Source organism: Verticillium nonalfalfae (assembly GCF_003724135.2).
Source record: "Verticillium nonalfalfae strain VnAa140/NRRL 66861 chromosome Unknown scaffold_74, whole genome shotgun sequence".
Lineage (NCBI taxonomy): Eukaryota > Fungi > Ascomycota > Sordariomycetes > Glomerellales > Plectosphaerellaceae > Verticillium > Verticillium nonalfalfae.
The window spans coordinates 86,495-107,611 of record NW_021167299.1 but is presented as its reverse complement, the minus strand read 5'-3'; the positions used below and the strand labels follow the sequence as shown (position 1 = coordinate 107,611).

General features: G+C 57.7%; 7 protein-coding genes across 7 annotated transcripts; 3 read left to right on the top strand and 4 right to left on the bottom strand.

The window, feature by feature from the left end:
* Positions 1 to 281: 281 nt before the first annotated feature.
* MCA1_2 (Ca(2+)-dependent cysteine protease) lies at positions 282 to 2,012 on the bottom strand (the record flags this gene model as incomplete). Its single annotated transcript, XM_028642473.1, has 5 exons — positions 282 to 307; positions 364 to 533; positions 600 to 1,038; positions 1,094 to 1,480; positions 1,532 to 2,012. 5 exons carry the CDS (start codon positions 2,010 to 2,012, stop codon positions 282 to 284), a joined length of 1,503 nt encoding a protein of 500 aa, XP_028493758.1.
* A 1,612-nt stretch (positions 2,013 to 3,624) lies between these two features.
* On the top strand, positions 3,625 to 4,524 carry D7B24_008384 (uncharacterized protein; the record flags this gene model as incomplete). Its single annotated transcript, XM_028642472.1, has 6 exons — positions 3,625 to 3,627; positions 3,755 to 3,823; positions 3,890 to 3,923; positions 4,030 to 4,155; positions 4,214 to 4,429; positions 4,487 to 4,524. 6 exons carry the CDS (start codon positions 3,625 to 3,627, stop codon positions 4,522 to 4,524), a joined length of 486 nt encoding a protein of 161 aa, XP_028493757.1.
* Positions 4,525 to 5,158: 634 nt separating this feature from the next.
* D7B24_008383 (uncharacterized protein) lies at positions 5,159 to 5,591 on the bottom strand (the record flags this gene model as incomplete). The annotated part of the gene is made up of 3 exons (XM_028642471.1): positions 5,159 to 5,245; positions 5,307 to 5,391; positions 5,575 to 5,591. The coding sequence occupies 3 exons, from the start codon at positions 5,589 to 5,591 to the stop codon at positions 5,159 to 5,161; spliced, it is 189 nt and encodes a 62-aa protein (XP_028493756.1).
* Positions 5,592 to 7,529: 1,938 nt separating this feature from the next.
* On the top strand, positions 7,530 to 9,099 carry D7B24_008382 (uncharacterized protein; the record flags this gene model as incomplete). Its single annotated transcript, XM_028642470.1, has 3 exons — positions 7,530 to 7,647; positions 8,031 to 8,687; positions 8,741 to 9,099. The coding sequence occupies 3 exons, from the start codon at positions 7,530 to 7,532 to the stop codon at positions 9,097 to 9,099; spliced, it is 1,134 nt and encodes a 377-aa protein (XP_028493755.1).
* Positions 9,100 to 11,582: 2,483 nt separating this feature from the next.
* On the bottom strand, positions 11,583 to 12,431 carry D7B24_008381 (uncharacterized protein; the record flags this gene model as incomplete). Its single annotated transcript, XM_028642469.1, has 1 exon — positions 11,583 to 12,431. One exon carries the CDS (start codon positions 12,429 to 12,431, stop codon positions 11,583 to 11,585), a length of 849 nt encoding a protein of 282 aa, XP_028493754.1.
* Positions 12,432 to 17,011: 4,580 nt separating this feature from the next.
* D7B24_008380 (uncharacterized protein) lies at positions 17,012 to 18,589 on the bottom strand (the record flags this gene model as incomplete). Its single annotated transcript, XM_028642468.1, has 1 exon — positions 17,012 to 18,589. The coding sequence occupies one exon, from the start codon at positions 18,587 to 18,589 to the stop codon at positions 17,012 to 17,014; it is 1,578 nt and encodes a 525-aa protein (XP_028493753.1).
* Positions 18,590 to 19,753: 1,164 nt separating this feature from the next.
* On the top strand, positions 19,754 to 21,052 carry D7B24_008379 (uncharacterized protein; the record flags this gene model as incomplete). The annotated part of the gene is made up of 1 exon (XM_028642467.1): positions 19,754 to 21,052. The coding sequence occupies one exon, from the start codon at positions 19,754 to 19,756 to the stop codon at positions 21,050 to 21,052; it is 1,299 nt and encodes a 432-aa protein (XP_028493752.1).
* Between the last annotated feature and the right edge of the window lie 65 nt (positions 21,053 to 21,117).

Below are 21,117 nucleotides of genomic sequence, written 5' to 3'. Positions count from 1 at the left end.
CCATATATATCGGTTTCACATGAACATGTCGTTTTGATGTACCGCTCTGTTGGTTTCAATACAACGGCCAAGGGTACATGACATAAGATATTGGTGTCACATTTACCCCTCCGTTCAAGTTGCATACATCATTACGCACAAGCAACTGCAATGAACTTGTCTTGGAATTCTTCACGACTCTTTTCTACCTACCCATCGTCATCCACCCACATACGGCCAAGCCCCAGAGCAATTGATCACCGACTGTCGCCCACCCCCCTGGCAGGCTATATAAAGGGCGCTTACATAACGAACAAAAGGTTCGTGTCTGGCGCATAGGGTTAGTATGAAGGAAACGGCAAATGACACTTCGAAATAACGTACCCATAGGGTGACTGCTCGAAAGCTGCGGCAGCTGACTGTACGAGCCCTCTAGGATCTCTCTGATGCTGTTGAGCAGCTCAACGTAGCTTTGCTGCGGGTTGGCTTTGAGGGCGGAAATGAAGGCGTGTGACATGGCGCCAGTGGCCTTGTTGGCGATCGTCGCGTCGGCGCTGTGCTGGTTGTCAGTACAAACCCGGCCCTGAGAAGAGTCTCCTTGGAAGGAGAAGTACACTCACGAAGTCTGATCATCCTTGCTGCCGGACCACATGATGACATCGGCAGGCGATGTGCGAGTCTGCTTTGTTTGCTCGTACGCATCGTCACCATTCATGGCCTTCTTACCAAAGTCCATCAACGAGCTGAACACTCCACTCATGTTGCCGCTAGCATACGCCGTCACAGCGCTCAGCAGGCCCTGTCCTGCTTCCTTGGCCAGATTAGGCTCCTTCAGGACTCCCTTGGTAGAGTACACATAGGGCAGGTCGAGAGCAGTACCGGAGTGGCATGAGTCGAAGATGGCGGTCAGACGCACACCGGGCAAGAGCGGCTTCACCATGATCCGATGCATCTCGTCGTCAACAATGTGGCCGGCCTCCTTATGGTCGACAGGGTAGATAACCTCGTCAACGCCATCATCCTCATCACCGTCCAAATCTTCGGTGTAGCCGCCATGACCTATGCCGCGTTAGCCAGTGTCGGCGGGTTCGTAATCTCCGTGGCGAAGCCCTACCTGAGTAGTGGAAGAACAGGGAATCGTTGGGCTGCGCGCCCTGGACGAGCCAGTGCATAGCCCGCAGTATGTTGTCCTTGGTAGGCTGGCCAACAGGGTTAGTCTGGTCATCTGTGAGGATCACCATATCCTCCTTCTTGTAGCCGTAGCGCTCAGTGAGGAATGCCGAGATGTTCTTCACATCATTGATGCAGCCTCGCAGCTCACCGTCCTGGTTGAAGTAGTTGATGCCGATGAGCAGAGCCTTCCTTTTACCCGTGCAGGTAGAGTACTGGAAGCCATAGCCCTCTGGTGCACCGTGGCCGAACTGCTGGATACCAGACGGCGGAGGTGGCGGGGCTGACCGGTTGCCATGTAGGTATGAGTTGGAGTTGACGGTAGGCATGTCTGGACAAAGTCAGTAGGGACATGATGGGTTGCTGGGAGAACTCGACCTACGAGGCCTGTTGCTGTCGGGCCTGTTCACAGGATAGCCGTAGACATCGAGACCCGAGGGAGGAGGGTAGTTGGGCGGGCTGTACTGGCGAGTGTAGGCGCGGTCTGGGTAGGCATCAGGGGGCGCCTGGCCATATCCGTAATTTCGCCCGCCGGGAGGACCAGAGGGAGGACGGTAGTCCCCGCTCGAGGGTGGCGGCCCGGGAGGAGCAGCATAGTTCGCTTCAGGAGGAGGTGGGCCGGGGGGCGGACGGTGGTAATCGCGTCCGCCATAACTCTGAGGTGGCGGGGGTCCTGGCGGAGCACCATAGTCGTCCCGGCCATAGCTGGGACGGGAAGGCGGTGGCCCCGAAGGAGCGTCGTACTCATCTTGGTGGTAGCGGCGGGGAGGCGGCGGGCCGGGAGGTGCATCATAGCCTCCGCCGCCACCGTAACCGCCGTGGTTGGCGCCGTAGCCTCCCTGGCCAGGATACCCGTAGGACATGATGTAGGTGTGTGAACGAGTGCTGTTGGTGGGACGCCGTTATGTGAGTTCCGAAGGGCTTCACTGCTGTCTCGCGAGATGAGCACTGTAGGTTGAGGGGCCTGCTTTGATGGACGCCGATCTTTGGGATAGGCGTGTCCAGGATCAATCTGGCCAGGTGCTGGATGGGTGGTCGGAACTCACGTGTTGTGATACCAGAGGTGATGTGTCCAGTGTGAGGTGGAGCGGCGGAGACGAGGCGCGCGGCACGAGAAGGAGGGGAGCTAGGTGGCCGAGAGCTAGGTGGCTGAGAGCTTGCTGGCTGGGATGCACAAGTGTCTGCCAAGTCCTAGTCAAACAAGCTTCCTAGACACAAGCAAGGCGGCGTGAGTGAGGGGCAAAGCAGCAGGAAAGGGGGATGTCAAGGTTTGTTCGAGGAGATTGTCCTGGTGATGATAGGAGGGGTCGTAGACGGGAGAGTCGGAGGCCTGGGAGGGGTGGAATGGTGATGAGGCAGGGGGGCTCCCGTCGTCTGACAAGCAACAGCGCAACAGAGCTGTCGTACCCCTCCGTCGAGGATGCGGGGGCCTGGACCTGGAACTGGAACTGGCGCGCGCTGAGCTGGCGTGGGAAAGAGCTGCGACCGGCGTGGGCAAGGGCAACGGAACGTCGGGCAGGGATTCGGGGGCCAGGACCCTTGGAGGGGTCGTCCGCCTGGCTGGCCGTAGGTGCCTAGGTACCTTAGCAAGCTTAGGTAGCTACCAACAAGGCAAAGTACCTTAGAATGGGCGTGGGATGGAAGGAGCGGGCGACTGTGCTGGCAAGGCGCACTTCGGGTCAGTTACACCTGACAAGCCAAACCTAGACGAGGCGTTCCCCCTCCCCCTGGGTTCAAATTTCAGCCCGAACGGAGGTTGGCCGAGGGGGGGTGCTTTCAAGCAAAGTTACTTGCCCCATCTGGTGAGATCAGAGGCAGCCTACCGCTCTCATCAGATTGCGATTCTGTGGCGGGCCGGGAATCATCACGAGGAGGACCGTCTCGAAACTGTCTGGACCTTTGTGGTGGTGAGGCCGCGTATGCCTGCATGCAAGCGCGATCCCACAATTGTCCAGAATGTCTCCATTTGCCAGCCTTTCCTCGGCACGAACACATAGTTTTGAGGATACATGCACCACCACTCCGGTCTGAGAATCGCCGCCGCATCGGACTTATCTGCCCCCATGCCGCCATCCTTCGGCCAGCGGGTTGCACATAGGGCTGGGCTGAGTGGTGAAGGAAGAGTTGGGATTGGGCACCGCCGCCAGCCTGCCTATCACAAGCCTGCAACGACGGGCAAAGCTCGCGCATCGCATTGGAGTGAGGGGCTACGAGAGAAGGGAGCGGCGGGAGGGGCGAGCGGGATGGGACCTCCCCCCAGCATCTCGACGCTAAGCCTACGGAGAAATCGCGCGGCTCAGCTGTCCTCCAACAACAACCAAACCAGGCCACACCCACACCATACCATACCCAATTGATCCTGCACGATTTATCCCTCCCAGGTCGGATCCCGCCAACTCCAGACAATACACTGCACTCTGGAAGCCCGTCTCCATCCTTGTCCCAAGCGCCGCTCGTTGTCATCCACGGGAAATCATGGTTCGTGTCTGCCGCCCGACTGCCGCCTCCGCGCGCGCGCGCGTGCGCCCCTTGCCCCCTCCTTGCCCCGCGCCCAGCTGTCCCAAGCGCCGAAGCTCACCACGTTGCTAACCCCGCTTGTTCATAGCCTTCCACCGCCGTCACTAACCTCACCCAAGAGCAATACACCGACCTCAAAGAGGTCTTCAAGATCTTCGTATGTAGTAGTGCAGATTTCTTGAGTTAGCTTTCCCTCCAAGCTGACATGAGCCCACCCACCTAGGATCGCGATGGCACAGGTATGCCGTCCCACACTAGTCACCATGTCCCAGCCTCGCAACGTTGCAACGGTCCCTGCTTTAGCTGGCGCCAGTCACATGTACAGCAGTATTCATGTACACTAACAAAACATGACGCTTTCAGGCGACATCAGCCCGAGCGAGCTTCAGATTGCGATGAAGTCGCTCGGTCTTAAGCCAAGCCTTGAAGAGGTTAAGGAGATGATCAAGGAGATTGACACGGACGGTGACGGCCGTATCGATTTTGACGGTCAGCTTCCTCATCTTGATCTCGCCATGTCTCATCTAACATGTGCCTCCTGCGCCAGAATTCCTTGAGATCATGGCTGCTCCAGCCCGCCCCGTCGGCAGTACGGAAAACGAACTCGTCGCAGCTTTTGAAGTCTTCGACAAGGATGGAAGCGGTTCTGTCTCCTCCAGCGAGCTGCGCTCCGTGCTCATCTCGCTGGGCCAGAAGCATACCGATGACGAGATCGACGAAATGGTCAAGCATGCCGACCTTGATGGCAACGGCTCCATCGACTGTAAGTTTCGCCATGGCCTTTGCCTTCGAAAGATGGCTGCTGACCCTCCATTCGCAGATCATGAATTTGTTCAGCTCATGGCGCCTAAGAAATGAGGAAACGCTGGAACGGGCAGGAGAAAGCAATTCGTCGTCGGCAACAAATCTCCTTGCCGCACTGACTTCGACAGGTGTCAGCCGGAGCCATGGTCATCCCTTTCATCTTTTGTTCTCACAACAAAACCTTGACCGCACGTGATTATGGTTGATTCGTCCTATATTCTCCGTCTCCCACCGTAGTAGTGGTGGAATTATACGCAAGGAAACTATATTTGACAGAGAGTCGTCGAGTGTCGGTAGTTGTAAGTGATCCGACTTAATGTTGATGCGAAAAAACGCCTCAGTTGCCATGTTTGAACAGTGTTCAGCAGGATATCAGAATCGGAGCAGCAATCGACCAAGTATTGCTTTGCTCCTTCTTGGCCCCAGCGCATTGTGCAGCTCTCCGTCCGTTGTGTCCCGCAACACAAAAAGTTGAAATAAAAAGGGAATTAGTCAGTCTCAGCTGTCCTCACACAGATCGGCCGTCAAAAGTTCGCTGTAGTTTCAATCCTGGGGTTTAACAGCAGTCGCAGCAATCAAGACAGTCTAGACAGCAAGAGCACGTTTCGCCGCAGAGCCAGCAGCAGCAGAGCGTGGCAATACTGAGGCAAGTCAGTGTTTGATCCGGATTGAAACTTCGTTCGGAGGATTACCAGGTGTAGAGGCAGCCGTGGCTCTTCTCCTCCTGCTGGGGAGGAGGTGGCGGGGGAGCGTGGCCCTGAGGGGGGTAATACATCTGCAGGACAGACAAGTGGTCAATGAACTGCCGTGATCGGTATGCAATCAAGAAAACTTACGGGCTGGCCGGGAGGAGGGTAGCCCTGCTGGTAGCCCTCAGGGGGAGGGTAGCCGCCCTGAGGAGGGGGGGCTCCGTAGTAGCCTCTGTGATAAGATCGTCAGCGGCGAGTCTTCCTCTCCATCCGAGCAGAGGAGTATGGCATGACTGTTCGAGGGGGCGTTTGTTGGGAACGAGTTCGAAGCGCATGCGCGAAAGAACGGGGATTGGTGGATCGCCAACTAAGGCAGGAGAAGAAGCTAGGGGTCAGGGAACAAGCACAAACATACTGCTGCTGGTACGACATGGCTGGCTGAAATGCTTGATGTTCTGGATGGGAAGGTATCGGGCAGGGGAGCGTCTCGGTTCAGGATCGTATGCGGTAGAAGGCGTTTGAGAGAGATGTCAACGAGAGGAGAGATGAAAGTCCAAAGATGAGATGGATTGGAACGGACCATGAGGAAGAAAAGCAGAAAAATGCCAGAGAGCGAACCTAACCACCCTACCCGTATCGTATCAGAAGTCGATCAGTGCTCGGGGGGGCCGCCGTTGTGTCTCTCGGGTTTGAGTCGCGTTGCGCGGCATAACTGGGGAAGGGGGGTCAAAATCAATGTTGAAAAGGGTGCTCTTCACACCACTGGCGAGTCACAGGGCCGACATGGATGACTCGGTATGGCGCGTCAGTGGTTACTGTTCGGCCTTGGGGGGTCTTTTTCTCAGGGTCCAGCGGTAGGACCGGTGGAAAGGGTTGCCGGCAGTCGTCTTGGCAGGCGTACGTGTACACTACCAAAAGCGTTAGATTGTCTGCCGCCAGTACACTCGGCAGCCTACGATGCAGGGGTATCGTAGCAAATGGAAAGCTCGCCTGAAGCGATGCCCAGAGCCTCAAGGCTCCACCAGCCGGGGGTTCCAAGCTCCAGGGCCCATTGCAGTGCTCCGTCGCGCCTTGCTGGGCGTTGCTGACAGGCTACCTAGGTTCCTTGGTTGTTTCGTCGTCTGGTGGTCGCTTCACGCTTTGCATTCGGCGGTCGCTTGATCAACGTGTTTGAGAGCAGCACGCGGGAAGACGGGAGGGAGCGATGGGACGGCGGGCGGTTGCTAGTGCCCGCCAGTAGTGTTCATGTGCCAGGTCAGGTTGAGCTGGCAAATGCTTGGGGAGTTTCAATTTCGGCATGTAACTCGGACATTCGGTTCAAAAGCAAGATGTCGTTAGTCAAAGTCTTGGCCCCGGGATGCGACTTGATGGCGGACCATACTCTCATTCCTGCGGTGGATGGAGGTCGCAGGGGGGCTTCGGCGGGAGGCGGCGGGAGGCAGCCAGAGGCAGTCAATCAAGGACGACAAGCCACGTTGCTCATGATGAGATTCGCTTTACCTGCCGGTACGATTCTGATGGCGAATGCGCCTCGAGAGCACACATGATGTGCATACAGTAAGGTACTGGTAGGAAGCAAGATAGGGAAGGATGTCTGAGTGGTACTGGGGTGGGATGAATTGGATGGGTGCCAGTGAATCACACCTGCAGCACAGGGCCAGGCTTGGCGCGGACAGCAACATCCAGCGGCAGCAGCAGCAGTAGCAGCAGCAGCGTGGCATGAGTAAATGGCATGAGCAGCATGTCATGGAGGGCAGTCACGACTACCACCAATATGCAACTCTTACCCGAACATGGGGATCTTTTGCTGCGTGGGTTGAACCCCTCATTTAGAATCTCTGCCTCGCACACCAGTTTTCGCTGCCGCCCCTCGTCATCTGCCCAAAGTAGCAAGAGGGGTCCTGCCACTGCAAATTGCCCGCCCCTTCCTGCCCTCCTACCCTCCCACCTTGTGGCCTCTTGTGCGATCGAATCTCTCGGCTGCCTCCCAATTCTGCTCGCATTGTTTTCTCCTGCTGCTCGGCTACAAAAATCAGAATTCCCTCACCCTTTGTCTGGTCTGAAGCTCGGCATTCCTAAGATTCCAAAGCCGTTTCCCCAGGATTTCTTTCTCGGCTCCCATCGCAACCGAAGCACATCTGCTGTGAGCTCTACGTAAGGCCAGCAAACCCCGCGTTCGTTCGACTGTCTAGTGAGACTTCAGTCGTCACCTCGGGACTTCCCGCATTCAACCAGGTTGCATTCAAGCATACGTACAAGCACCCAAGCCCTCCAAGTCTCTCACCGACACACCCGGACCAAGACTTGACCCTCATCGACAACTTTTGCAACCTAGGCAAAGAGCCAAGATCTTAGACACCAGTCCCAAACATGTCTTTCTTCAAGAAGCTCACCAAGGAGTTTGAGGACCTCAAGACCTCTTTTTCCGATGACAAGAAGGACGAGAAGAAGCCCGAAGAGTCACCCGCTCCTCAGCACCAGTCCAGTGGTACGTGCCTCGCCCCAAGACAAGCATCTCTCATCATTCCCACCTGTGTGCTCCTTAGCCTATCTGCTACTGCCTTGAGCTTGTTTATATTTCTTGAGATTTTACTGTTTCCTCGTCTTTCTTTCCTATCAGTAGAAGCATCCGCCTCGGTCTGTTGGGTCGATGTCCCTCGCGATGGGGCAGACTACTGCTTGGCAGAAGCTGCTCATCATCCCCACACGAGCACCGGGGACGTACACAGGGCACTGAGCGTACTTTTGTCTCGTTTCGATTGATAGACCGCCGTTTGCCGCTCTACCGCCGTATTGTCGTTCGAATAGACTTGCTGACGTCCGCTGGGGGTTCGCCGCATCGTGCGGTGGTCCTCCAATCCGCTTTCACAGATACTCGCAGCTACTACCCCTCTCAGGCTGCACAGCCCCAACATACCGATTCCGGCTACAGCAACGGCCACGGCAGCTACGCCCCGAACCCCGCTTCCGAGTCCCAGCCCTCCCCCGCTCCGGCTCCCGACGGCCCACCTCCCATGGCTGCGCCCTCCGTGCCTCCCGGCTGGGTTGCCCAGTGGAACGCCCAGTACCAGCGTTGGTTTTACGTTGACCACAATACGGGCCGCTCGCAATGGGAGCACCCTGCTCCGCCTCCGCCTTCAGCACCTCCGGTTGGCCCCCGCCCAGGCGAAGAGCATTCCAGCACTAGAGCGTTCGGTTCTCCCGCCCCTGGTGGTCACGGTGGTAGCTACTACGGGCAGCAGCCTACCCCCGGCTCGGGCTACGATTCCCCGGCCCCTGGAGGTTATGGAGCTCCTTCTCCTTACGGCCAACCAGGCGGCTATGGAGCCCCTTCGCCCTATGGTCAGCCCAGTTACGGCCAGCCTGGTTACGGCCAGCCCGGTCACGACCAGTCTCGTGCCTACGGGAGCGACCCCTACAATGGTCACGGCACCGAGCAAAAGAAGAGTAGCAGTGGCATGCTCCTAGGTGCAGCCGGTGGACTCGCTGTCGGCGCCGTCGGCGGTGCTCTGATTGCTAATGCCATGAGTGAGTCAAATTCCCTGCGTTAGATGGAGAGCCTGTTGCTAACTTGCGTGAAGATGACTCGGATGACGAGGCTCAACAGCAGCAGGCTGCTGCGGCCGCCGCGCCCCCTCCGGAGCAAGCCTACTACGCCCCGCCTCCCGAGCAGAACTACTACGCACCGCCCCCTCAGGCTGATGAGCCCGCCTTTGAGGACGGCCCTCCCCCTGTTCTTGGCGCCACGGATGCCGACGGAAACTCTGTCGATTCTAGTGATCGCGAGGAGGTTGCTGATGCCCGTGCCGAGTATGAAGAGGCTCTGGCCGCCGCCGCCGACTCGGACGCCAGTAGCAGCGATCATGAGGCTGCTGAGGAGGCACGTGAGGCTTATGAGGAGGCTTACGAGGAACATTACGGTGGTGATGAAGATGACTGAGCTCGTTGCTCCGATTTTGATATGTTGACTTGGAGACCTTGCTTTTTGACGACAGCGACGCTGAATGATACATGAATGCTGGTTATTGATCGTTTGAGACGAAGATACTGCTCATAACATTATCGAACTAAGACTGAAACGCAAATCCATTCTCTTAAGCGCAGTGATATTAGCTCAAGACTATCTGTGATCCCGACTAATGCGAGACAGTATGAATGTCCGTAATACAACCTAGAGTTATGACCACAATTCTTCCCAAATTGACCCTAGTTTGCCCGTGATCGGTGACTGGATTTAGCAGTCGCAGTCATGATGAGAAGTGGTCATTCTGGATATGTCACTCTCTGTCAATGAGGTCTTTCGAGTATTCGACTCTTACGTGGCCCCGTGCCTGAAGTCGAAAGCCTCGAGCCACCTAATGCCATCCGTGGCTTGACCTTCCCACGATTGACAGTGTCCACGCGTTCGCTCCAGAGGCTTTAGAGCCGAGAGGAGGCACCCGTCCTAACAGCTGTGCCTGCTAAACTAGCACCAGGACGAGAAGCAGTGGACTAGAAAGGTCTTCGAGGTGACAACCCCTAACAAAGGGGATCCTCAGCTCGAAAACTAGTAGCACCAGTCTCTCAAATGCATTCAGGTAGACAGACGATGGAAAGAACTCGGCTGCTAAGCTGTCTGAGATCGCGGGCCCTGAGAGAATTAGATGCCAGGTCCGTCATCAACGTCAAGGAAGAAAGTTATTCCCGGTGGCCCACGGATGGGCCACAGATTCTTGAGCGAGTTCTTGGAATAGCAACGAGAAGGATGGTAGGCACACTGGATCCCCACATCAAATGACAGTTTTCTCGAGAGTATCGAGGCGCAACACACAGATGCAAAACCTACAATGCACTTTCTAGGCATTGATATTCTGGGACCTGATGGGCTGTTACGATATGATTATTTTCAAGACGTTTCCGTTTATTCAAGGTTCGAGGTGGTTGTTTGGTCAGTATTACCGTTGGTGAAAGCATGCAGACGGGGCACCTGAAGCCCAACCAATACGCCGACGACTTAGACATGAAGCAACATACAGTGCGGCATCGGAGAGCTCGTTTCCTACAACAAGTAATCGAAGGATTGGAAAGTTCAGTGACAACGCCGTCCCCGATTGGTGAACGCGGAAAGGCTAGCCACCTCAGCGATTCGCTTGTTGGGTCACTGCCGCCAAGTTGATTGATACGTGACAGCAAGGCATGCCCAAGTGCCGCGTCTTGACAGGAACAAGGTTTGCACCAGTGCCTGTGCTTCAGCGCCCATTCCCATGATGGTGTCTTCCACTGCAATCCCAAAGTCAATGAGCAGAGTTTGCGCCAGAACGGGAGCCAGGCTCAGCCTGGAAAGCCGTCCATGCCAGCTAGCCGGCATATGAGAAAGTGAGCCCTTTCCGAACCCTCTACCCGTCCCCCGCCGCAGGCACGGCCCGAGCGCGCCAAGGGGATGCACCGCCCACTGGACGGTGAGCATTCCAGCGCTCCCCCCCTCCAGGGGACATCCATCCTTTCTTCCCATACGGCACATGGGCAGCGCCGTTCGCGGCCACGTTCTCGCCAGTCCTTCTGGTGTGCAGAATTCTCCTGTTTGTCTCGGGTCTCAGGCACAGAAGGAATGCCAGGTGCGGCACAGTGGGAAGCAGCCGAATCCAGATGCTGGTCTGTTTGAATTGAGGGGCGGCTCACTGCTTGTGCAGACAAGGGCCTTGTGCTGGAATTCTGTGCAGTGGCTGGGTCCGCTGGGGCACCTGGGAGGGGCCTGTGCACCGTTTGGGAGATATCCAGTAAAGAGTTTCTTTCCTCGCGCCCGCCCCCGTTTGCGGAAACGGAAACGAAATCTGTGTCTCAGAACCCCAGCCACTTCGTTTTGTGCAAAGGCCTCGCACAACCGGCCACTGGGTTTTTCCCCCTCCTTGTGCCAGCCTGGACGCTGGGTTTCGGGGTCAGAGGGGGGACCCTGAAAATTCCCGCGACGAGGGACCCCGAGAGAGGGGGGGAAAGGGGGGCATGAGGGTTGTTGACTGGGCGATTATCTAGTGCCTGTCGCAATTGCGTCGCATCGCGTCGATGCTGGCTCATAGAGGTCATCCAGGTGCGACAGACAATTGCTGAGGTTGTCGATCGCAAGGTGAAACCGCGCGTCGTGCTTTGCACATGAAGATGTAAAGAACAGCAATTTAAGTCACAGGTCAGTGAGGCAAGGGCCAATGAGTGATATCAAGTTGATGATTCAATTCGCGTCGCATTGTTCGCGCAACGTTCTGGTTCTCTAGCAGCCTCCCAAAATCAAGCGCATCTGGCGCGATGTCAGACCCAATGCAGGACCAATCCAAGCCTCGAGGGGCCATATATCTCCATGTAAACGCCAAATCCACAGCCATGCTTAAACACACAAAAATGGGCACATGCGCCCGAAGATTATACAATAGATAGAAAGTGCGACAAGTGCGCTCACCACGTTCCATGGAGCTTGCCTCGTCGACTTGCGCGCGTAGGCTTGAGTCCGACATCGCCCTGGGCCATAAGGCTCCGCCACCTGCGCGATAGGCTGTTGCGGTCCTTGCCCAGGCTGCGCGCGCAGTCTTGCCATTCTGTCTTGCTGAGACGAAGCTTCTCGAGGACGAGTTCCACGAGAATGCGATCATCCTCGGTGCTCCAGTGCTCGCCATCACGCTCCACCTCGACGCCGCTGCCTTGCGCCAGGTTCAGGAGGGGCCGGTTTGTATCTGACGCGGCGTGCAGGTTGTGGTAGTCGGTACGGGCGAGGCCGAGGGGGATGACCTCGGGAGCGATGCGCGCGCGCTTCGGCGTAGAGGGAGCGGCAGGCATGGCGGGGACGTCGGCGTCGCTCTCGCTGTCGGCTTCAATTTGGTTATCGCTGTCATCGTCGCTGGTGAGGTCCATGCGACCAAGGTCGTCATCAGCACCGCGACGGCGCTTGTTTGCGCCCCGGGGCGGCGCGCGCTTCACAATCTTCTTGCGAGGGCGGGAGTCGGGGGCAGAGGAGTTGTCGGGCCTTGGCGCGCGAGGGCGCAGACGGAGCTTGATAGGCGATGGCGCGTGAGCCATGGGCGGTGTGGGCAGCTGCGTCAATTGCGCGCGCTCTGGTGGTGGTGGTGTTGTGAGGAGAGACTGCAGCGAGCGGCAGGTGTTGAAGATGTTGCCAATGGCGGGCGCGGAGGCAAGGGTAGGGGGGCTGGCGGGCGGCGAGGCGAAGAGGGCCGACTGCAGGCGAGTGTGAGGATATGACTGGTAGTGCTGCTGCGACGCATCGCACGAGAAGGCTGAGGGCATCAGCATGGTGGGTGGTTCTGGTTGAGTTGGTGGTGGAAGAGGTTGGTGATGGGCGCTCGTGGCGGGATGCGACTGGTTTGCGACTGGTTTGCGACGATGAGATTGAATGCGCCGGGTTCGAATGAAGTAGTGTGCGGTTGGTGAATAGCCTGAAGCAAGACGTTTCGAAGACGATGAAGCGCTCTCTTTAATGGTGCAGTGTTGTTGGAGTTGGTCTCTTTTGTGCCGGATGCGGTGGAATGGGTGATGATTTGAAGTGTTGACGGATGCGGCAGAACTGGCAGGCGTGGGTGGGTTGAAGGAGGGAGAAGTGAGGGTCGGAATGGCAGGTGGGCGGTTACGGGGGCCTGTAGTTAAGGTCTGCCCAGGCCCAAGGTCACAAGTTGGCAGGCAGATCCCGTCGCTCAACCGGCAATGGAAGGTGGGTCGCCTTGGGGTATCTGATTGGTCGGCCCGAAGACCTGGTCTGATCAGGTACAGTGAGCCACAGTGCGTCGCGCCTGCCCTCCCTCATGTCTTTGGTCGCGACTACTCTGAGCGGCATCGTCCTTGCAGCCTGGGGTACCTGACCGCGACGCATGAACTACATCTGGACCTTCCTCGTGGTCTGGACAGGTACAAGTCCGGGCTTCACTGTCTTAGCTCACTCGCGCTTCTTCCCCCCCACCCACAATGCCCTTGCTACAGCTCGATGAAAGGGCCCGAAACAGCCAAACCTCCTTCAGGCGCCCCCGGTTGTCTGTAAGGGAGCGCGATATCGATCTTCGCCAGGGTCGCCAAGTGCTCACCTTGCTTTTGCCGCCCCCGCTTCCCTCAGCACTCTCCCCCTCTGGTCCGTGACTGTTCTGTCTTTGTCCTGGCCATCAGTTCATGCAACAACCACGCAAGCTGAGAGGCACTTTGCTTCTGGCCGAGCAGCAGGTCATCCGAGACAATGTGGAGGGAGACGAAGGGTTGACGATACCTCTTTTCGATGCACCCTTCTCCCTGAGCATCGCCCTCAGCTTCACCCTTTCCCAGTAGTTTGTCTCCCTCTTCACCCCACTCGCACTTGACATCCTCGAGCTGATCTTCTCTCATCCGCTGCCAGATCGCGAGATCGACAGACATGTCAGTCATGTTGTACTGCTCCCCTCCCCCTCTCCTCTACCCCTCCTCCTACGTTGCCCCTCCGAACTAACTGCAGACCATACACCGGTTGATACCGATAACCCCTACACTAGGGGGGCTGCCGCCGCACCGCCCTGTACTAAGGGTACGGCTCGCTCCCTCCCTTCCTTCCACATGCACATGCACCTCACAGTCGCAAGTTCAGATCGGCCTCCACTCATCCGCCGGAACAGGCCATCTGCGCTTGCTCGGTAGCCAGACCATCACGACCTCCTGACAATCTGACTCGTCGCGCAACGACTGTTGCCTCTATTTAGATAGTCCCTTTTTTTTTGTCCACATGTCTAAAAGCTTACGGCCCGTCTAGGCCAGCACTCTGTGACGAGCAACTCAGTGTCCAGCCCTGAAGCGCGAAAGGTTTGCTGCATCTGCGCCATGATGCACGACTAGTGAGGCGCGGCAACGTCGGCAGCATTTCGCACGGCGGATACCCTGATGGAATCGAACAATTGATCGACTTGGAGGGCCTGGTGACACCAAAGCCAGGACTACAATCGTGACTGTCCCTCTCGCTCGTCTCTCGGAGCAACAACCTCAGGTCCCACTCCGCGACGGGCACTATTGGACTGTATCGAACCAGCTTCTGTCTGCCCGCCACGAGGCAGCCAGGGCCAGGGAGACCAAGAGAGGGGCCCGATCGAGCGCCCGATGCAAGCACTTAGACGTAAACGCAATGTGCAGCCGCAGGCCTTTTCTGTCTCAGCCCTCGCTCATTGGTAAGCGCCCCTCGCCTGCCGTCATTATGGAGCTTGCACACCACTTCGCGGCGCCTTGGAGTGTGTAGACCGCGGCGACCACACTCACCACACGACTCACTCTCTCTCCCTTCGAACAACGAACGACACCCACGAACGCCGATCCAGGGCAAATTCCCAGATCTGTTCAACGTCTTTCTGGGGCCGGTCATCTCCCGCGCGACTACCGCCGCGGTCGTGGCGCACATGATCCGGGGCCGGAGGGGCACTACCGCTCGTCCGACGCAGGGCCAGCAGTCGTCTGACGATGAGGGGCCCCAAATCCAATACTGTAGAGGGGCGGTGTAACGATGTTCTCGACTTCTACCTTTGTCGACTTCTGTCTTAGGTGGGGAAATGGGCAGGTTCGCATGAAGTCTGCGGGACACAGGCAACCCCTCTTCACACCTTGCAGCCCTGCGTAGTATTTCGCTCATGCTTGGGTCTACCTGCAGCGCCGTGGTATTCTGCTTCGGACTCGCAGGCTTCTACGCGCCGAAAGTAGCACGCCGACATGTCTCGCCTGCCGGTCATTGCAGTAGTAGATCGCGGGTACCTATCGGCACCATTGACGCGACGAATTTGCACTTGATGCGAAAGAAGCGGACAAAAAGCAATGAGCAGGGCCCTTCAGCGGAGAAGTGCAGCTAGGAAACGTGGTCCAACTCGCTCATAGTACCTTGACGCACTGTCTAGGTCTGTCTTGCGACGCACCTTCTTTCTCTCCCTGGCCACGGGCGCTGTCGGGCATCCGACAAGGTGGATGACGTTGGCGGACGCGCGACGCGGACGCGTCAAACGCGTCTCATCGCGGCCCTGACGCGATTTTGGCGTTAGATTGCCTGCATGAGCCTCTGGCCAATTATCACGCGCTACGAATGCCACGAGAGTTGTGGTTGGTTTGGAGTGATCCACAGTGTCTCGGGTGTTCAAGGCGCTAGAACAGCCGTCTTTAACGTCCATCACAAACGGCTGCTGCTTTGTCCCTGATTTTCAATCGCTCCGTAACGGAGCAGGAAGTGGTACGCCAGCATGTTACTATCTACGGCTGCGTACCCCGCCAATACTTATCGCAGCATTCCAATGCCTTGTTTCACCATCAACCTGACAGATGGCATGTCTCTCATGATTACCTCCAGCTTGACCTGGCTGGGTCGTCCTTTACATTCGCAGCGCAGGCAAGCTTCATTGAGTATGAGTAGTAGGCTCAGCCGGACCGTAGCTCAACAAGGCATAGACCTGCAACGTCCGGTGAACCCGACGGTTCAGTCCAAATCGAAGGAACGCAGGCCCTCAGGTGTGGTCCGCCATTGTTTGACATTGCCAGTGACGTATCCCCAGGCCCCTACAGGGGCCTCATACGGTTGACTTTCTGGGTTCTTGCGAGTGCACAGGGCAAGGCGCTGGTCTACACTGAAAGTCGAGATCGAGATTTCGCAAACCATCGCGATGGAGAGTTCCATCGGCCTTTTTGGGCCATTCATGCAGTCCCTCTACCAAGCTTCGCCGCACTTTGCTCTGTCGGCCATCATCTCCGTGTGAGTAGCACCCAGCGCAGCACGACAGCGACTTCGATCCCCCGATCCTGGCTCGGGCCAAACGATTGATATGACCGCCATCCTTCGGTCATGGTCATGAGGCTTTGAGAAGCATCTGCTCGAGGTGACATCCCGGACTAGGTGTGACGTCAAGTGCTCGCCTGGCCTCCATGCCCACCACTGGCAGCCGCGAGATGCTGTTTTCAGGTTCCTGCACGCTACATCTTGCAACTGCCTTCGCTTTTCCGGGGTCAGTGTACTGTCCCATCGAGCCTGTGGTCCCTGAGTCGAGTTGGCACGGCCTTGGTCATAACCCATGCTGACGATTGCGTAGGTCCAAAGGTGCATCACCTCGATCACATACGAGACACATGTCGATTCGATTGGGCTCTTCCTCCGTATATGTCCAATTCGTTAAACCCATGTAAACCCGCGCGCGCATATCTGGGATCCAGCCCCAGGAACCAGTATTTTGGTCGCCACGAGAGAACAATGCGATGAAAGAAGAGGTGCTCGCCGAGCCCGACATGGCCGATTGCCTGATCGCCTCGTCCTCACTTTCTGAGCATCACATGCATGACGTTGGTCTTGACGCGCCAGCGTCTGCCGGTGGGCAGACCCGCCTTCCCGAAAGTGCACGGCTCCGCGACATGTTCGCGGGAGGCCGACGCCGACGCCAATTCAATTTTTTTTTGTGCTCTCCGGGGCGGAGCATATGACCCAGGGATTTCTTTTCTTTGTTGTTTAACACAAGGCGATGGTACCTTGAGTACATACCCAGCTTGAACGGCCGACAAGTCAATCTCGGATGTCCATGGCGGAACTAAGGTCGGCCGCGACAGGCAACGCTGACCGATCGGACGGCGGACGTATCTCTGCCGCCGAGCTGCTTATAGCGGTAACGCTGAGACACGGAAGCCTGACCGACAGTGCCGAGTACCTGGAATAGCCGCTCGACGTGATAATCCACAGATCTGCTAGAAAGCGCTCGAAGAGGTCCGGCTTCAGCTGCAAGCCGCAGAGTGAAGTCATTGGGGCTGGGTGATCATGTAATCATTTGTCGCTCATGTTCCGGGTGCTGCTATTTCTACCATAAATCTAATGATCTAGTCTGATTTCTTCAAGTGTCTCCCCCCAGAAAAACTCAACCCCCAAAGCCGCTCTGCCACCAATGCCTCCCCTTGATCCAATGCGGGCACGCATCCCAGTCGATTCTCCAGACGGCGTGATCGACCTGCCCGCCCCCGAGCAGCCTGACAAATGACACGGGCGCTGGCTCAAAAAGCCACACACCTGACATGGCAAAATCTTCGGCCACAGGCCAGACGGTGGCGTGGAGCCACAGCACCACGAAAGCCAGATTCCCCGCGCGTCGCACTGAACGAGGCAAGCCCGAGATCCACGGAGCCAGCGCCCTGCATGCGGCGCGCTGCACGGCGACGCCCAGGCCGGCGAGCGCGAAGAAGACCATGGGGTACCAGACCGTCGTGCGGGGCACGGCCGTGAAGCTGCCGCAACCGTGGAGGAGACCGGACTGCACAAAGGCGGCTGCGAGGCCGATGAGCTGAGCGGCGGGCGATTGCGGCGCGAGGTGGCCCATTTTGACGAGGAAGGCACCGGGCCCGGCAAAGTCGATACGGAAGGTCTGGTGCCACCAGGCGGACCAGAAGCCGGCGAGGCCGCGATCGAGGACGGCGACGGGGGACCCGAAGACGGAGCTGTACTGCCAGAGCTCGGCGCGGGCGGGGATGAAGCGCGAGACGACGTGGCGCTGGATGAGGTCGTGCATGGACAGCAGGTAGGCAATGGCGGTGTAAAGGCCGAACAGGATCATGAGGTGGCGCACGACGGGGACGAGCCAGAGCGGCAGCAGGGCTAGGTGGCGCGGCAGGGGCAACGCGGCGGCGGCGGCGGTGGAGCCAAGTACGAAGTAAGGGTCCTTCATCATGGCGACTTTAATGACGTCGAGGGCCAGGTAGGCGACGGCGACGGCGCGGAGCTTGGCGACGTTGAAGGCCCGCTCGGTGGGGTAGGTCGCGTAGCCGGCGTGGGTCACAAGTGGCACCGTGTCCATGCGCACCTTTTCACCGGAAAGGGGTTTCTCGGGCCGCTGCGGCGAAGGGATAGTGGGGATGGCCCAGGACCAGCCGGCGCCGCGGAAGCTGGCGAAGAGCTCGAAGGACCAGTAAAGGCGCTCGGAAAAAGGGGCCGAGGCAGGGAACGCCTGCCAGGTGTAATCGTATTTCTCGACGTCAGCACCGGGAGCCCATGCTCTCACCTGCGAGGATTTCTGGGAATGGGCGGCGTGTCCGTTCGAGACGGTCGATTTTGAAGCTGGCGTCGGGACCTTGGGATGCCGGCGCACTCTCTCGGCGTCAAATTGCGGCCGCATCCACACGAGCATGGTTAGGTTGTGCATGATGCTCCAAACGGCCCACAGCCCCGTGACGTAGGCAATGGCCACGTTGCTGCTCGACGTGGTACGCACCATGTCGAGGTTGAACAGGATAACGACGGCAAGGACGAGCCAGCGGGCGGCGTAGAGCCAAGGGCGCTTCGTGTGCGGCACGGCCATGTACAGGATGGGCAGGACAAAGGCCGGGATGAAGTGGTAAGGGATATTGAGCGGGTTGGCGCGGCCGGCGGCAACGTCTGCCTTGAAAGCGGCGCGGTGTTGAGCGAGGAGGGCGGCTGCCAGGGCCTCAGGCTGGGAGACGGTCATTGTCGATGCCAGGGCTTCCAGTTCTGCCATTGCTGCTGCTGCTGCTGCTGCTGCTGCTGCTGCTGGATGAAGTGCAAAAGGTGCCGGTGCTGTGCTACGTTATGCTGTCATGCTGCGAAATGCACGCTCCAACCACGGATGTATGAAGAGAGAGAAAATGGAAGTAACAGCAATGGCGACAAGCTGGCGCGTGATTTCGAGGTGCGAAAGAAAGTCAAAAAGACATTGTAGCTTCCTGGGCGGGTCAGCCGCGTGGCACGAGACAGCAGAGGCTGGGGTTTCACCTCGAGAAGCCCTCACTGGTGAGACTGGCGAATGTAGGTGCAGGAGGTGGAAAAGAGCTGCATGACGATGTCAGCTGCACCAAGCTGAGAGATGATGGCCGGTCGAGGCTGAGAAGTCGTGAGCACGGTTCGTTGACTTCATGACTCTCACCGACAACAGTTGCCCCTCGGCGCGCCCATCCCATCGTCATTGCCTAGTGCAGTGTTTTTTTTTTCGCGTGTGAGACTTCCCGCGTGACGTCAACACATCACCTGCCTCCTCCCGGGCGGGCCAGCTGTTCACAGCTGGTGTCCATGATGGGGGTGCGAGGCGCCTCCATGAACAACAACCCAACAGGCCAGCAACAATTTCGTCCGAAGGAGACAATCAAAAGTTGAAGATGCCTCGGATAGGGCTCGTTGGTTTACATTGTACCACAGATCGCCTTGGCCGAACGAGCGAGCGAGCACGCGAGCATGCGAACAGGCGATCAGGGTCCGACATTGGGCGCCGCCTCCACCTGAAAGACCCGAACAGGTGGCCAGGTCGATAAACGAGATACGAGGCCCGAGATCCACTCCCGACTGCGAACGATCTGCCTGCTACGAGCTCAGTCCCCCAAGACAAGCCAAGCCTCCACTTGTCTCTCGTACGTCGTTCATCCATCAACACAATCTCACACACTCCATCTCCCATCTCGTTGGTGCGGTTCACCACTGTGCCTCGTTCATCTCGATCTTGCGTTGGACCGAATCTTCAATCCCTCTTCGTATCGAGCCATCTCTGACGTATCTTCATGCCCTCCGTGCCGTCGACCCGTTCTCCTTCGCCCAACGCCTCGGGCATTGCTCCCCTTGTTTCCACGCACCGACGCAAAGCCCACACAAAGTCGAGGACAGGATGTGTCGAGTGCAAGAGACGGCGCGTCAAGGTATGCTGGAGCCCCCCGCCCCCGCTGACCAACACGTGATGCTGATGCCGTACCGCACGCAGTGCAATGAAGAACGTCCAACTTGCAAAGCTTGTCATCGCCATGGCGTCTCCTGTGTATATTTCGGACAGCCGCTTCCTCGGGGCCGAGTGACGGTGGGATCAACGTCACCCACATCCTCCATCATTCCCATCACCAGTACCGATAACGGCCAGCTAGCTCCCTCTCCTGCAGACTCACACCTGAATACCCGTTCTCATGGCCCCAGCCCGGCCGCCGTGTCGCCCTTCTCGACGACCACATCCGCCTCCCAAGGTGACGCCCCGTCCTTCACCCTGCATGACCTCGGCCTGCTTCACCACTGGACCGTGTCGACAAGCAAACTCTTGATCACCCATCCAAAGTTCGCCCACATATGGCAGATCACCGTCCCCGAGATCGCAACCCAGCATGAGTTCCTCATGCACGGCATCTTGTGTTTGTCTGCATTGCACCTTGCCCATGAAAAAAAGCTCACAAAATCGAGCTTCGTGCGCGAAGCCGCCGCCCACCACACCCTCGCCATACAGGGCTTCAACCAAGCGATCAGCGAGATGGACGAAGCGAATAGTGAGGCACTCTTCGCCTTTGCAGCCCTCAACATTATTTGCACCTTTAGCCTCACCAGGCAACTCGGTGAAGAGGCCGCTGGGACCTCGAGACGCAGTATGAAGGATCGCATCCTGGGGCTCGAATGGGTCAACATGATACGCGGCGTCAGCATCGTCCTCGAACCCGTCCACAGAATCATCTGGAGCAGCCCTCTGAGGGTTATGCTCGATGTTGGCAACTGGGAAGAACTGAACCCCGACGCCGCCGCCGGCGACAGCGCCCGTCATCTGAGGGAGATTCGGTCGGCGTGGCGGGGGAGCAGCGATGCCGGTGCCTACGATGACATTCTGCGCTCGCTGATCAAGTGCTTCATGTTTGTCGAACAGTTCGACTCGTTTGATGAGCAAGCGCTCGAGTCGTTTGGCCATAACCAAGTTTCGTCGGGGCCCATCATGTTTATCCTCGTCGCGCCCGACTTTTTCTTCATGCAGCTCCGTCAGCGGCAGCCGCCCGCCCTCATCATGTTCGCGTACTTTGGCGTCATCTTGCACCGTCTCCGCAGCTTCTGGTTCATTGAGGGGTGGGGTAAAGACATTATCGACGTGGTGGATGACCTGCTGGGCGACTACTGGCGGCCGTGGACGTCGTGGCCGCTCGAAATGGTTGAGGCCGGCTGATGAAAGCCACCGATAGTGGCGGCTGAGATTTGTCCAAATTCCGAAGCGAAAGACCAAGACGGATC